Below are 16,891 nucleotides of genomic sequence, written 5' to 3'. Positions count from 1 at the left end.
ACATGGATGAACCTTAAAGATACCATGTTTAATAAGATAACCAGCACAAAATGAAAGATAAGGTAATTCCACTTACATGATATACCTGGAATATGCAAATTCATAGAGAGAGAAAGTAGATTACAGGTTACCAGGGGCTGGGAGTGAGGAGGTAAGAATGAAGAGTTATTGTTTAATTGATGCAGAGTTTCTGTTTGGAGTGATGAAAAATTTCAGAATTGGGTAGTGATGATGGTAGCATAATATTGTGAATATAATTAATACCACTGAATTTACTTCAAAGTGGTTAAAATTGGAAATTTTATGTTTGTATATATGTTGCTGCAATAAAAAATGTAAAAGAAGTCCAAAGTTTTATAAAGCTAATATTTTAATACAGGAGGTAGAAATTTTTCTTAAACACAAACGAATGAATGTAATAAGCTGAGATAAGTGCTCTGAGAAAAAGGGAAGATGGTTTTTTGAGAGCATGCATTAAGGGAACTTGACGTAGCCCAGGTGTTGGAGTTGAGATTGGTCAGAAGCTGCTTCCCCAAGGAAGTGACCCTTAAGCTAAGCTCTGATGAATAGGAGTGAAAGACCTCTTCAGTCAGGGCACACTGTGTAAAGCTCCATGGCTGAAGGTGTTGACTCACTTGAGGACTTGAAAGAAAACCAGTGTTGATAGGTATAATAGTTAGGTTCAGGTGTCAACTTGGCCAGGTGATGGTGCCCCGTTGTTCTTTGCGCTGGACTTAAATCATCAGCATGTGAATTTCATCTATGGCTGATTACATCTGCAGTCAGTTAAGGGAAGTGCCTTTCTCAATGAGTGAGGCTTAAAAGGAGAGCTCAGCAGAGCTCAGCATAGCACACCTCAGCTCAGAGCTTAGAGCTGTCTCAGACCCAGATGTATGGAGATGTAGAAAGGAAATACCCCCAGGAAAGCTGTTTGTACCCGGAAGCCAGGAGAGAGGCTTAGCAGACATTGCCATGTGCCTTCTCAAATCAGCAAATTTGTAACCAAATAAATCCCCTTTATAAAAACCAGTCCATCACAGGTATATTGCATTCAGTAGACTTAGCAAAGCAAAACAGATTTTTGGTACCAGATGGGTGGGTGCTGGTATATCTGCAAATACAAAACATGTTGAAATGGCTTTTTAAATGGATAAGGGAAGGATTCTGGAGGAATTGTGAGGAGCTTGATAGAGAAAGCCTAGATTACTTTGAAGAGATTGTTGGTAGAAATACAGATTAAAGATACTTCTCTTGCAGATTGGAAGGAGAGAGACCCTTGTTTTGAAGTAGCAGAAAGCTTGGCAGAATTGAATCCTGGTATGGATAGAAGGAAGAATTTAAATATGATGATCTAGGATACTTGGCTGAGGAAATTTCCAAGCTAAACGTGGAGGACGCAGACTGGTTTCTCCTTGCAGTTTATAACAAAATGTGAGAAGAAAGGGATAGGTTAAGGACTGAACATTTGGATGAAAAGAAACTAGAAACTGATGATCGGGAAAATTCTGGGCTTCCAGAAAGTGAGACTCCAGAGAATAGTGTCCCACGTGAAGATTTATCCAAACATGGAACCAGTCAGCCATTACAGGACAAGGGCGGGTTGGAGATGGAGTTAGCTAGAAAGGATTTGTGGAAGGGCCTGTTGTCCGATGGCTTTGGTCCCTGTGTACTGTATGCCAAGTCAGCAATTTTTTTGTGAGACCTGTATAAGCAGAACCACTGCCAGTCTGGACTCAAAGGGAAAGAGAAAGGACGGGATGAAGGAAGAATGGCCTGGGGGGGAGAACCATGGAAACTAAGGCCTGAAACCAAGAAACCTTAGGTTGGGAGAGTGGCTCCACCTGTACATTTGGAGGGAGGGCATTTGCCCCAGAGGCAGAGAGCAGGCCTTCCACCTCGATGTGGAGGAAGAGTTTTGGTGCTCCAGGCCTCGGAGACTGTGGAGCACATTCTCCATGGGTTGGGGAGAGCCTGGCTGCCACACCATTGTTCTGAAGGGGTTGAACCCTTGCCCCTGAGATGGCAGAGAATCTGGGTGCCACCTAGATACTTGAGGTAGGTGGGGCTGAGAAAAAAGTGGTCTCTGCAATGTTCTCCAGCATTGCAACCCTCATCCCAGAGTTTGAAGAGACCAGGACCACTGCACAGAGGTGTGGAAAGGGTAGGGCTGCTGCTTTCTAACACCCCAAGGGTGAATGACTCTCCGACTTTGAAATCTAATGCAGTTTTCCCTGCAGGTTTTCAGAATTGTTTAGGTCCAGTGGTCCCTGTTTTCCTTCCAATTTTTCCTGATAGCAATGAGATTGTTCATCCAAGGACTGTTCCTTCTTTGTATATTGGCAGTAGATAACGTGTTCTGAGTCTTCACAGGTCCACAGCCAGAGGAGAATTTTGCCTTAAGAGACCGTGCTTGTAACTGACTTTACTGAGATTTTGTACTATTTTTAAGGGGGTATTGTATTTTGTATTGTTATTCAAATGATTTAAGGTTTTTGTGATATTGTGATAAAATATATGTACTTTGGGTATGTAAAGATTTTTGTGTTGTAGGCAGGACAAATGAGATGTGAGGCAGAAAATATGTATCTGTTATTTTTCTGTTTAGAGATTAAGTGTGGTTTAAGGTGATGTGTATAGTTGCCGAATTGACAGGGATGGACGCTGTAATAGCTAGGTTCAGGTGTCAGCTTGGCCAAGTAATGGTGCCCAGTTTTGTTGCTGGGGACTGAAGTCATCAGTATGTGAATTTCATGTATGACTGATAACATGTTCTGTTGGCTAAGAGGAGTGCCTTCCTCACTGAGTGAGGCTGGAAAGGAGAGCTCAAAATAGCTCAGTACACCTCAGCCCAAACTCAGGGCCAGCTCAGATCCAGATATTTGGAGATGCAGAAAGGAAACACCCCTGAGAAGGCTGTTTCAACCCAGAAGCTAGGAGAAAAGCCCAGTGGACATCGTCATGTGCCTTCCTTAATCAGTAAATTTGTAACGAAATAAATCCCCTTTATAAAATCCAATCCATCCTTAGTGTGCCGCATTCTGGAAGCCTTAGCAAACTAAAACATTGGGGTATAGAGAATAGCCAGAGGGTGTGGTTGAAGATGCTGTTAAGAGATAGGCAATGCAAGACCTTAGAGAACAGATCAGAATTCTCTCTTTGTTCAAAAGAAATCAAAAGCTATCAAAAGATTTTAGGCAAGGGAATAACACCAGATTTGCATTTTGAAATGTTCACTCTGTTCTGCATGGAAGAAAAATATTAGGGATCAGTTTAGCTATTGGAAGAATCACTATTGCTGTGGTTCAGAAAAAGATAGTGGAAACTTTGATTAGGTTATAAATGTGAGAGGATTAAGAATCTGATATTGGAAATGAAAGGTTAATGAGTAGATATTGCTAAGAAGGGTGCTTTGATTTCATTCAAGTAACTAAGATTTCTTGAATGAAATATATATAGATACATGCACACACAAATACATATAAATATACATATGTGTGTATATGTATGTATATATATTATTTTTTATCAGAGCATATTACAAGGAAAGTATACACATCATGTATCCAGTTTACTAAATTATTAAAAGGGATATACACTATGGTACATGTTTATCTTGGTCAATAAATGGAATTTTATCAGCATTTCTGAAGTCCCTGTTCTGCCCTCTCTTTGCCTCACACTTAAAGGTATCCATTATTTTGAATTATAACACCACAGATTATTAGTTTTGACTTTTTTGAACAAGAAAGAAATTATACAATATGAACTCTTGTGTGTTTTTCAAGTGATCTTAGTAAAATTTCATCCATGTTTGTAGCAATAATTTGTAGCAATAATTTATTGATTTTATTTCCATATACTATTTCATGTTATGAGTATTTTGTATATTTATATTTAAAATCCATTCTACTTTTGATTGTTTTTGAATCATTTGGGTCCCTTAGAAATAGAACTGCTATGAACCATTATGTATTTTTCTTTTTCTTGGCTGTACACCTTTGAGTGAAATTACTGGGCATTAAGGTAAGTGTATAATGAGTTTAATAAATACTGCCAAACAGTTTTTCAAAGTAGTGTACTGATTTGAGAGTTCTTATGCCGCAGTTTCTTTCAGTTTAGATTCACTTTTTTTAAAAAAAGTATTACCCATTCTTAAAGATATTTTTATATTATTATTTTTTTTGTACAGCAGAGTGAACCCTAGTATGATTATTGGTTCATCACTTTTAGCAAATGTACCACACTGAAAGAGAAGTTTGGGGGTGAAGCATGAACATATGGAAACTGGTTATGACTTTTCTGCAAATCTATACCTGCTCTAAAATTTTTTTTATTTCAATTCAAGGGAAGATTTATTGAGGTGGCATGAAATGTAACATGGTTAAGAAATATTCCTCCACACTTTATGTATTCAGTGCCTCCTCCCACCCCAGAATTGATGCCACACTGAGTTTCTCTTAGGCTGGGAAACCATCTTATGTTTCACTAGTTTCTTTAAATTATGCAATCTGTGATAATGTAGTTGTAGAATTTTTCCAAAGATTAGAATCTTCTTAAAAGTAGCAGGTAGCAAGTGATGGTGGGCACAGCTAAGAGAATACTTGCTCCATTTGATGCACTAAGGTAGCCTTGCTGCCTTCCATGGACGTGCTGCTAGGCTGGTACCTCAGTCAAGAGCTCCTCAGAACATTTGGAAGAAAGAGCAGTGACAGCTGCTCTAGCCTCAGGGGCTTCGTCCTCAAAGTGTAAGGTGATTGATTCCACCATCAAGGAAGAAAACCCTTCGTGTTCTTCAGAGGACATTCAGTGGTTGACTCTGTTGCCTCATTGGCTTTGTCCTCAAAGCTAAAGTGGCTGATTGCACATCAGGAAAGAAGTGCTAAAGTGGCTGATTGCACATCAGGAAAGAAGTGCTAAAGTGGCTGATTGCACATCAGGAAAGAAATCAGATTCCTTTGTGTTCTTCAGAGGACCTTCAGCAATTGACTCTATGGTCTCAGTAGCTTCATTCTCCAAGTTGGAGGTGGTTGAAAAAAGAAATCTGGGCCTGAAATGGGGAAAGCCAGAGCCAGAGCAATCAGAGCAGAGAAGACCAGTGCTGTCATGAGCAGGGTTCTGGCAGAGGTGGCAGGAGCTGAGTGGAGGCAGACCGGCAGGGGGCAGGTGTTGGAATGTGTCTAAATATGATTTTTGTTTGTTTGTTTTTGTTTTTACATGGGCAGGCACCGGGAATGGAACCTGGGTCTCTGGCATGGCAGGCGAGAACTCTGCCTGCTGAGCCACCATAGCCTACCCTCAATATGATTTTATTGTGCATTTCTCTGATGACTTTTGAGGTTGAGCACTATTCATATGTTTATATGTTTATTGGCCTTTGGAATATCTTATTTTGTAAAATGACTGTTCACGTTTTTGCCCACTTATCTCTCTTTTAAAATGTGTTCATAGGAGATATATATATATATTCTGGATACCAGTACTTTGTTTTACATACACATACAATATCAAGAAGTGACCACACCAGGATTTAACACTATCCCAGGCAATACGTGGAATTTTATGTATTCTTCTCTCTCCCTGTGGCTTACTTTTTCATTCTTTTAAAATTTTTTTGATGAGTAGATGTTGTGATATGCTCTATAAAAATGGTTATCACATCCTTGTATCATGTTGTAGACATGTGGAGATAGCAGCATATGGAGATTCTATTTCTTAGCCCCTTAATTTTAGGCTTGTGCACACAACTTGCTTTGACCAATGCAGCATTAGTAGGCACAGTAAAAGAAGAGGCTTGGAAACTACTTGCACCCTAGAGCTGCATCCTCTTGTTACTGCAAGCCTTTCTGTCCTCATGTGAACAAACCTGGCCCAGCCTCTTCTAGGACAAAGGGCTACAAGGAGTGAGAACCCAGTTACAGCCTTGACCACAGGCATGTGTGCGTGTAGCTCAGTCCTCCATCTTCAGGAACTGGCCCAAATCAGAAGAGCTGCTTAGCAAACCCATAGAATTATGAGAAATGATAATTGTTGTTTTAAACAGCTAAGTTTGGAATGGTTTCATATGCAATAAAAGATAACTGGTACACTCCTTCCAGCCTTTTGTGCTATTATTATTATTATTATTACTATATTTTACATTCGTTTGTTATAACTACGTAAGATATCATCATCATTATTGTGGCATGAAACTATAAATGTTATTTTATATTTTCCCACATATTTACCTTTTTTTAAATGCTCTTCATTCCCTCATAAAGTTCTTGTTATTGTATGGGATACTATTCTTTCCACCTGAAAAATTTCCTTTGTTATTTCTTGCAGTGAATTTCCGGTTGTAATGAACTCTCCCAGATTTTGTCTTTATAGTTTACCTTCATTTTGAAGGGTATTTCCACTGGGTATTTAAATTATAGGTTGGCACTGTTTTTCTTTGAGTACTTTAAAGATGTCACTATGTTGTCTTCCAGCTTACATAGTTTCTATTGAAAATTCAGGTATAGATTTTATTATGTTTTTTGAAAGTAATGTATTTTTTTGTGCTTGCAAGATTTTCTTTGTTTTTTAGTAGTTTAGCTATTGTACCTAGTTGCTTTCTTTGCATATTTTCTGTTTATTGAATCTATATGTTGATGCCTATCATCAATGTTGGCAAACTCTCACTCGTTATCTCCTCAAATATGGCATCTGTGTTATTCTCCCTTCTTCTCTTTATGGAATCCCACTCACATATGTACAACTGTTAGGTATGTTCTACATATTTCTTATTCTCTGTTCTATTTTTTCTCTTTATGATTCTGTTTGTATAATTGCTGTTGATCTGTCTTAAAGTTCACTAATTCTCCTTCTGCTGTGTTTAGCCTTCTATTACACACAGCCAATGAGTAATATAGATATTGCACATTTATGTTTATAGCATGCATTTAATCCTGTTTTTAATGACAGAAATTGTACGTTGGAATTATCTATATTCCCACTGTTTTGTGCATTAGTTCCTTTATTTTCTTCAGCATGATTAATCAAACTTATTTTAAAGTCCTTGTCTGCTAAACCCAAAATCTTATCACATGTTGGTATACTTGTAACTGTCTTTCTTCTTGATTATTTTTCTTGAGTTTATTTTTTTCATTCTTGGTGTTTTCCCACTGTTTTTAATCAGTAGTTTTATAAATAAACTTTTCTGATCTTTTCTAGTTGCTTCCCATGGCGGAGGTTATTATTAATGAGCAAAACCACTATTGTTAGAAGCAAAATATCTTCATATATCATTATATTCATGTACCTAATGTCTCTGAAGGTTTACTTTACTGCCATAATAGAATAGTGCAACTGTATGTATGTGTATAATCCCAAAGCAAGTTTTTACTTAAGAGAATTCTATTTTGTTCCTGAGAGAAAGTGATACTTAACTTTTCTTATCTGCCTATGATCATATCCTCTGATTTAATGTGTCTTTAATCTTTTTGAATCAGTTGATAAGAAATATAAAAAGAAAAAAGGAACAAAGTTAGTGGAGAAGAGCAGTCAGCCCGAAATGAATCCTGGTACTTCTGCAGCCACCAAAAATGATGTCATGAAACAATCTGCTGTATCAGAAGTCTCTCCTCACGTTAAGGTAGGATGGGCAAATCAAGTGGTCCTTAGGCCTTATTAGAGCATCCTTCAATCGCTATCCTTGTCATTATCCAGTGTGAAAGTAAAGAAAGCAAGACTATAAGAAAGGTTTGGGTGTCAGAAAGAGAAGTTTGCTTTAGATTCATCAAATTAAACACCTCCTTAATCTCTTCCAGGCAGTGGGTACTTTCACACATTGTCACAGATTGGGTTCTACAGGGAGATGGGTTCTATCCATCTCTGAGATGGATAGTAGTTTTCAGGAAGTATATTGGAGAATATTCTCAGGGTTAATATTCTCAGGGTTAATAATTGAAAAGAATTAATTAGGAAGAAGGAGAATTTGAACTTTAATGCAGCTACAACAAAGGCTGCAATGGGGGAGGGCATGTAGGAGCTGGAAATGCCTTTCAGAATTGTCATGATCTGGACAGAGAGCATGGACAGAGATCTGGACGGAGACACCTGCATTGATCAAAGTGAGGCAACCTTCTTCAGCCTACAGCAGCTCCTGGAGAGGGACTCAGCCACTGAGAAAATGATAACTTTAGTACAGAAGAGAAGGACCAGACAACATGGGAGGCTCATCACAAAATCCACCATACTCATGCAATCCCATTTCCTATAAGACAGAGATCATATCATTTTATATGTGTGTTAACTTAAGGAAACTGATTATATGACACTTCTTTCTCTCTGGCTAGAGCAGCTCCTTCCTATATATTGGCACATTTTCCAGGGCTTGTCCCAAAACCCTTTCAGTTGTCAGGGAGACTAAATTCAGATAAAAGTAGAGTCTACCAGTCGGTGTGATGAAAGCATGCATTATTTAGTCTGAAAGACCCAATTAAAGGGTCTTTCAATTAAAGATACATGGTGCTAAAGAGAAAAAACCTAAGTGAGGTTGACATTTTCTTGCATTAGTTCCAATAAAATCTGTTGCAATACCCATCATGAGCCCCATATGGACAGGCATTTCCCACTCTCCAGTTCCTGTTAGAGATTCCATTCAGAAACTCCTACACATGACCTGATAAGCCTCTGATTTTTCTTTATTTCCCTTTAGCTCTAGATAGGTAGTTGCTTTTTAAAAGTAGTATTTGTTTTTGTTGTTGATGAGAAAAATGATATCTTCTGGTTCTTAATTTGGAAGACAGGAAACAAAAAACCAAGAAATTAAAATACTTAAAATCTATTATCTAGAAAAAACATACTTGATATTGTTAAATGTCTCACTTGTGTGTATGATTTATTTGTTTGTTTATCCAGTGGGAAATACATTATATATTCTCTTTGGAACCTTACCTTTTTGTGAGTTAATTAAAACAGTTTGTCATATTATTTCTCTAATGCATTTTTAAAAGTTTGCCTCATATTATTATATGTGACTAAACAATAATTTATTTCACCAAATCCCTATTTTTGAATATTTAAATTCTTTTAAGTTTTAAATAATTATAAATAACCACAATGTAGTTATTTTACTAACTGTGTTCACCCTCTTCATGGGAAGCAAGGAAGGAAGAAAGCAGCTGTTCACACTGACCACTTGTCTCCCATAGATTGTCCTGCATGCTTGGGAGTACACGGCAGATAGCTGGGGCAACGGGAAAAATGTGAGATCATTAAGTAAACATTTATAAATATTAGGTAACTATTTAATAGATCTTTGAAATCAAGGTCCTACATTTAAGAATTCCACACAGATGATAAAAATAAATAGCAACTCAGAAAGTTGAATTAGAGGCATGGGAGTGGGGTAAACCAGAGGCTCAAAGATGCATTATACATAAAGAGCCCTTCATATCCCAACATATCCCTGAAATATCGCTAATGCGAAGATGGTGAATGTGCCTCTGTCCTCTTCTGGGAACTCTATTAGCACATATGTTATCCTTGTTTCTCCACCCGTGTCTATCAGAATATGCGTTTACACTGATAAAGATGTGAGGGAGCTCAAAGGCCTGACCTGACCTCCCCAGTTCATAAGGATGGCCCTGTGCATACTAAAAGTACCGATTAAGTTATAACGTAAGGAAGGGGGACACCTAGTTCAGAGTTCTTATGAGTTAAAGGGGGACTTAAGAAAGAGAGTCTACGTCAATAAACTTACCCTTAGGAAGAACTCATCATGCCCTAAAGTTATATTATGAACAAATTCAGATAGAGGGGCAGATGTGTTTTACTGAGAATGTATTTCTCCCTGAAAACCAGTATTGTTGGCTAAGTGTACCTTACTCTGACTCAGGATATAACTCTAGGAACGGGTATTAGAAAGGGTGAGTAACAACTTTCTGTTTCCTGTATTTAAAAGAACTAAATAATAATAGGGGCTAATCTTTATCATGCAGTATTGTATACTAGATACGTCTATAGATAAGGAAAAGGAAACACTGAGAGGATAACTAACTTGGCTCCGGGTTACATAGTAGATGCACATACAGAGATTCAGACTCATGAAAATCTGGCTCCAAACCTGTACTTAATACTTTCCTATATCGTCTCTTCTGAGTACAGGACTTGATACCTCTTCCCTGCATTCTCTTTTCTATGTAGAAAATTCTAGGTCTCACATCTTTTCGTAATTTCTCTATATCTCGTGCTCTGATTCCATCTGTCATAACTGGCTTCCTGACGTCTAACATTGTAAGTGAAGTAAGGTTCTCCTAATCGTTCTTTACTCATGATTTATGTATTTGTGTTTTGTTTTGTTTTGTCTTGTCTTCCTCCTGAGCAGAAACAGATGGCAGTCCAACAGAAACCCATCAGAGAAGGGTTGCAGGAAGACCGTATAACAGTCATGGTTCTAAAAGCGATGAAGCCGTTTGAATTTGAGACCCAAGAAGGGAAGCAAGAGATGTTTCACGCCACAGTGGCTACTGAGAGTGAATTCTTTTTAGTGAAAGTTTTCAATACACGGCTAAAAGATAAATTCATCCCAAAGAGAATAATTGTAATATCAAAATACTTTCGGCACATTGGCTTCCTGGAGGTGGATAACGCCTCTCTTGTGTCTGATGCTAAATCTGACCAAAAAATGAATATTCCTGCCCACATTACCAGAAAAGCTGGTGAGTCTCCAAAGATAAATAAGCTTCAAACTCAGCCCCTTGGGACAATTGTGAATGGGCTCTATGTGGTCCAAAAGGTAAGTTCCTATACGTAATTTTGTATTGATTAGTAAGAATAATTTATTCTCTACTGTGATCTTGAAGGAACTTTAGAAATTATTTATTTCAATGAATTTATATAGAGGAGAACTAAATCAAATTAGCAAACAAACAAAAAACTAAAGTGCAGCAGACCTAATGATTTGCCCACATTCAAATACTTTAAAAGAGTTTTTATTCTCAAGAAGCCATCACACACCTACTTCAACATCTTTTTGTCCTTATACAAAATAAGCCTCTTCATACACAAATAATGTTTGCCCCTTGGTTTATTTATTTTTATTTTTTTAAAAACCCAACATTTTAATTATGAAATTCAACAGTTATTAATTGCATTTCAAAAATATAGTAAGAACAAACCGTACGTGTTGCTCATTGAAAATGTGCATAGAGCATTAGTATAGAGCCTCACTATTAAATTTATAACATTCTGCAGTTCTAACTCAGCAAAAAGTTTTGAATGAAGTAGTGATTTTCCACCTTAAGCTCACTTTGAAAATGTAAAGTTTAAAGTGACAAATGATTGGCTTCTTATAAGTTTTTTTAATGGACATAAGATTTGAATGATACTTCAACAAATAAGATAAAGATGGCAAATAAGTACATGAAAAGAGTCTCAGCCTCATTATGTTTTTATACTTTATGCATAACAATCTTCGTTTTAAATTATTTATGTATTTATTTATTTATTTATTTTGTATTATTGACTATATTTTAAATGACTATTGAGATGCCTAATGGTTTTTCATATGCACCCAAATGAATATGTTGCCCAGCAAAAACAGGACAAGTGTCTGTGACCTTTGCACAGGACAAAAGCTTCTTCTTGATCTGACATATTCCAAGCAAACTCCACTGTGGCATGGTCTTGCTGTTTAGGAGCCTAGCTATGACACACAAAACATGAGTTTAAATATAGAAGCCTTATCTGTGTGATGCCATCACAGAAAGTCATGGGCACACTTGAGAGTTCCAGTTCCAGGAACTCTCACTTAGATGGTGTCAGCCATGGCTGTGACCTATAATCAGAGAGAACACCACCATTTTTGTATATTCTGTCCTCTCAAGAGGTGATCTAGGCTCATCTTTTATTTTGAATATGAATGAAAAATAACTGTATTTGTATAATAAATAATAAGCCAGATTAATTGACCTGGGAAACCAATAAATTGGGCAGGAATAAAGAACCAGGATTAAAAGAAGAAATTCGAAGAAAGAATTAATATAAAGAGACTAATCAGAAGTGAATAATAATAAAGCATTATGACTGTGCATCAGGAGAACCAGCCTTGTGTGGCTATTTTATTCTGGTCTAGGACAGGGCCTAAAGAGCCAGAGAGAAGTAGTTTGCTTACCCTACATCCAGGAGCTTTAGGATAAACTCTTGTGTTGAGGTTAGTGGCAGAGGAATAGGTAAAAAACATCTGTCCTCCTGGAAAATTTAACCAGAAAATGATCTTGGATGGAAAGGCCATGTTCATTATCCCAAATCCCAAATTTCCAATCTGGCCAATCACCCACAAATATATATTCATCAGACCATAAAATTAAACTTCAAATACTCATCTCTTAGGTAACTGATCAATATTCTGTACCCTTTTGACTGGACTTGATTGTGAATTATTTCTTTTCCTTGATTCCTCATTTTTATTTAGGCTCTTACTAGGTTTTGCATCCTTGACACTCAAGGATTTGTTACTTTAAATGACTCTTCCAATCCAAGTGTCCTTTTTTTCCCTTGGCTACTTTGGCTACTGACCCTGGAGAAGCCTCAGCTTCTCCATCTTCCATTTGTTGCCTACTTGGGACATCCTGACCTACTAAAGGGCAGGAGCCTGAGACTCAACAGGGGTTTTCAGGGGAAATGTGTTTTCAGTAAAACATATCTGTCCCCTCTATCTGAATTTGTTAATATGTATTGGGTATATACCTGTCAAGGAATTTTTTTCCTTATTTTTTTTTCTGGAGGTCACTGCTTCTGATTTCTGGTTGTTTTAACATTCCTCAGTCCGATAATCAGAGGTTGCATGTCGATTTTGTTTGCAGAAAACAGAAGGGAAGAATCGTATATTATTTGAGGTGATTGACAACACTGGTAAGATGGAAGTGTTAGCACTTAAACAATGTGCCAAAGTCCAATGTGAGGAAGGGGATAAACTTCGACTTACTTTCTTCGAGGTGTCAAAGGGTGGAGAAAAGCTGCAGCTGAAATTTGGAGTTCACAGTTTCATTAAGGTAGGAACTGCACAGAGGAAGGCCAGCCCTCCAAAAGGATGATGTTTTGTGTTTGTTTTCAGAAAGCTGGACAGGTGCTATTTAACAGGCTATATTTTGGAAGACCTGAATTTAGCATACCTGCATCTCACAGAAACTTCGTTTTAGGAAATACATGTCCTAGAGAGGCAGTCAAGGTGGCATGAGCTTCAAAAGGCAGAGACACATTCTGACACTCACACAGCTCCACAAAGAGTTGCTTGGTCACATTGATAATCCAATGCACACAGGTTGTCCAAAGTTGGACAAATCCTCTGACAAATATATACGAAAGTAGACACAGGCCATGCACTCTTTGAGTAATCATTTGTTTAGAGCCAATCCAGCTGCCCCTGCCTCTATGACATTCCAGGTTGATTAAGATCAATATAAATATTGCCCTTTCACTCTACCCTCACACCTATCCTACTGCATTTGGTTTTATTCCCTGTGTATTTGCATCATTTGCACCAACCCTGTGTCTTTTTGTAAGCGTGGGAATATACAGGCTTGAGGCACCTATATATGTGCCTTTGTTAAATAAGAATAATAAGAATATATGGATATATTTAGCAGACCAGATATTAGCTTCAGGAGAGTTATGCACAATGTACAGGAGTGCACAATGTAACAGGAAGGAGAGAGTTTAATAAGAAGAGGAAAAGGAGGACAGAGTTAGTGCAAGGAGAGGAATAACTAATCAGCTGCATCTCAGACTGTATATTTTTTCCTCCATCCAGGTTATTAAAGCCAAAAAAGCGAAATGAAAAAGATCAATCAGATCAATTGGTCTAAACAGCATTTAATTGAAGAATACCTGATATAGCAACCTAAGCCAGATTGTGAACTACCTGAGGGCAGCAGTCTACGGGCTCCTCACAAAATTAGTCAGGTTTTTTTTTTTTTTTTTTTTTGAGGAAAAATCTCCAAAATCTCAACCATTATCAAAATAAAAGTTATTTCTCATTCATTACAGCCTCATTTTCTGATTTAGTTCCTGATAGGGGTAGCACTCTGCTCTGCAGATATTCAGGGATATTGTATTTGTTCAATAAAGATCTGTTAATGAACGAATGAAGTGATTAATAATTTTGCAATATATAGTTGTACAAGTCAATATTAGCTAGAGATATAAATAACCAAATTCACAGGGGAGCAAATATGAAATGCTAGTAAACATGAAAAATTGCCAACATCACTAATAATCGGAGCAACACAAATGAAAAGATTCTGTATTTCACTTATGAAGTAGAAAGCAGGAAAAGCCTCACTACCATCCTTTCAACAACAAAATAAGGCCATTTAATCTGCAAAATCGCATTTTCTTAAGAGATCAGAAAGATGAGCATGCTAGGCATCTCCCTAATCCAAAATCTAAGAAAACACAAACATCTCCAAGGAGAAAAGACATATAAGTCCATGATTTCTTTTGAACAGGTGGTGGGCACAAGATACTGCACAGGATAGAATAATTCAGCTAAAAGTTTTAATAAAATGCTAGCGGTTGAGGTTGGGTCAGCAGAGAGTATACAGCCACTGGGAGTTGCAGCTATAAGGAGAAATTGCACCTGCTTAAAGATTGCTGTCAATGAACCTCATCAGAGAATCATGACAAAGATTAGGGGCAGGTCTGGGGGGAAGGAAAGAACAGCCACTGTGGAAAAGGAATGAAGTCTTCCTAGATCCTCCTGTGCAGAATTAAAGCTTTAAAGCTCTGGGGAAAGGGTAGCAAATTTGTCAGCTTTAGGGCACAGGTGAAGACCCTCTGCAACAAATGAAAGTAAGCAGGAAAATTTTTCTATCCCTGGGAAAAAGGCAGAATTTTGGGGGGAGCAGAATTTTAAGCTGAAGGAGGGTCAGAAGCTCAGTGAAAGTTCCACCTATAAGATCAAAGGGCACAGTGCCTGCCCCAAACAGCCGGAACCAGAACAAAGAAGAGCTCACCTGTACTTTTCTGCTACCCTGCTTCTTATCATTACACTAAACAAACATCAAATAACAAGTCACAACAGTTTAATGATAGGGAAGAGTGAAGAATATGTAAAGAAGGTGATTGCCTTATGCCTGCCCTGCCCCAGTTTAAAGGGAAGATTTACAACAAACAGTGAGGAAGACAATGGGGCATAATGTAGAATTAAAGGAATTTTAAGTCTGCAGTGCACTGAGAGAGGATAGATAACAACAAAAACATCACAAACCCCGTTGTATTTTTTCTCTTTTATTGCAATTTTATTGATATATATTTACATACCATATAATCAATCAGTGACTCATTGTATCAATATTTAGCTGTGCATTCATCACCACAATTGGTTATGAACATTTTCACTACTCCAAAAAAATAAAAATAAGAAAATTAAAAATGAAAGTAATAAAAGAACACCCCAAACATCCCATATGTCCATATTATTTATTTATTTTTGTCTTTATTTTCTTACTCATCTGTCCATACACTGGATACGGGAGTGGATGTCAGTCACAAGGTTTTCACAATCACGTGGTCAGACCTTAAAAGCTATATAATCAAACAATCATCTTCAGGAATCAAGCTATTAGATTTAGTTCAACAATATCAGGTATTTCCCTCTAGCTACTCCAATACACCAACAACTTATGTACTGCATCAGAATGCTCTCTAGAATGATCTCTCGACTGTGAAATCTTTCAGCCACTGAAATTTTATTTTGTTTCATTTTTCTTCTTTGGTCATGACGTCTTTCTCAATCTCATGATGCCAGGGCCAGACTCATCCCCATGCTGTCCCAAACAGCCAGGGAGATTTACACACCTGGAAACAGCTCTATTCTTGACCAGATTAACTCAAGCCATCAATAAGTTGAGAGCAAAAGACTATTTAGAAGCATAAATGCTAAGTGCTCTGATCTATTTTCTACAAAAATGGTGAACCAAACAAAGACACACACACACGTAGTTCTAAGAGAAAACAATGAAAAGAACCAAAAGTCAGATAAGATGCATGTGTTTGAACTATCAAAAGGGGAATGAAAACAGGGGGACAACATGCACAATCAGATGGACAATTTCAGTAAAGAAATGGAAACCATGAGAAAAATCAAATGGAAAAAAGAAAAAAAAAAGTTACTGAGATGAAGAATGTCTTCAACAGGACCTCAGTAGAGTTGACACAACGAGGAAAGAATCAATGAACTTGGAAAACAGATGAATAAAAATTACCCTAAATGAAATACAAACAGAGGAAGGAGTGAAAAGAAAAAAAAAAAAAACCCGAACGGGTGCACGGGGCAACTGCTAGCTTTCTCTTCTGGCTTTCTTGTTTTATGTAGCTTTCCTAGGGATGTTTCCCTTCTCCATCTCCAAAGGTTTCCAGCTGTGTGGGCTCTATTGACTCTTTTCAAAATGATTCCCTCTTCAAGGGCACCAATAAGCAACCTCACCTCGAATGGGTGGAGACACATCTCCATGGAAACCATCTAATCAAGTACATGTAAATAATCAAAAAGATCCTACCCAGCAATATAAATGAGGAGTAAATAACTTGGCTTTTCTGGGGTATACAACAGGTTCAAACTGACACAAAATTCTATAAACAAAGATGTATTTTATTACCCTTAAATGGGATACATACCCTTAAATGGGATACATACCCATTTAAGTGAATGGGAAAAGGTTCAGAAGGATGCACAGTAAACTGATGATGATTTTCTTTGGGTACAAAAGTGGGATCTCTGTTTTTCAACAAGACTTGAATTATTTAAATTATACGGCAGTCAGAATATAAACATTTAATTTGTGAATAGGTAAAAATGAATGAAAAGAATGAATTTAAAAATGAATCATGAAAATTTTAAGACACACAAAACCTATAAAAATAAAAA

At 37.3% G+C, this 16,891-nt stretch overlaps 1 protein-coding gene across 5 annotated transcripts in view; it reads left to right on the top strand.

Moving 5' to 3' along the window:
* AIM2 (absent in melanoma 2) overlaps positions 1-14,333 on the top strand; it is a 60,650-nt gene extending 46,317 nt beyond the window's left edge. For 3 of the 5 annotated variants that reach the window (XM_077156582.1, XM_077156579.1, XM_077156581.1), the window contains 4 exons: positions 7,470-7,612; positions 10,349-10,759; positions 12,828-13,016; positions 13,775-14,332. In XM_077156582.1, coding sequence (XP_077012697.1) covers positions 7,470-7,612; positions 10,349-10,759; positions 12,828-13,016; positions 13,775-13,801 — 770 coding nt within the window. In that variant the 3' untranslated portion in view covers positions 13,802-14,332. Of the gene's footprint in view, positions 1-7,469; positions 7,613-10,348; positions 10,760-12,827; positions 13,017-13,774 lie in introns of all 5 variants that reach the window. The other 2 variants (XM_077156583.1, XM_077156584.1) reach the window with 1 other exon arrangement.
* Positions 14,334-16,891: the final 2,558 nt, after the last annotated feature.

This window comes from Tamandua tetradactyla, chromosome 4 (assembly GCF_023851605.1).
Source record: "Tamandua tetradactyla isolate mTamTet1 chromosome 4, mTamTet1.pri, whole genome shotgun sequence".
In the NCBI taxonomy this organism is placed as follows: domain Eukaryota; kingdom Metazoa; phylum Chordata; class Mammalia; order Pilosa; family Myrmecophagidae; genus Tamandua; species Tamandua tetradactyla.
This window is presented reverse-complemented; position numbering and strand designations above follow the sequence as displayed.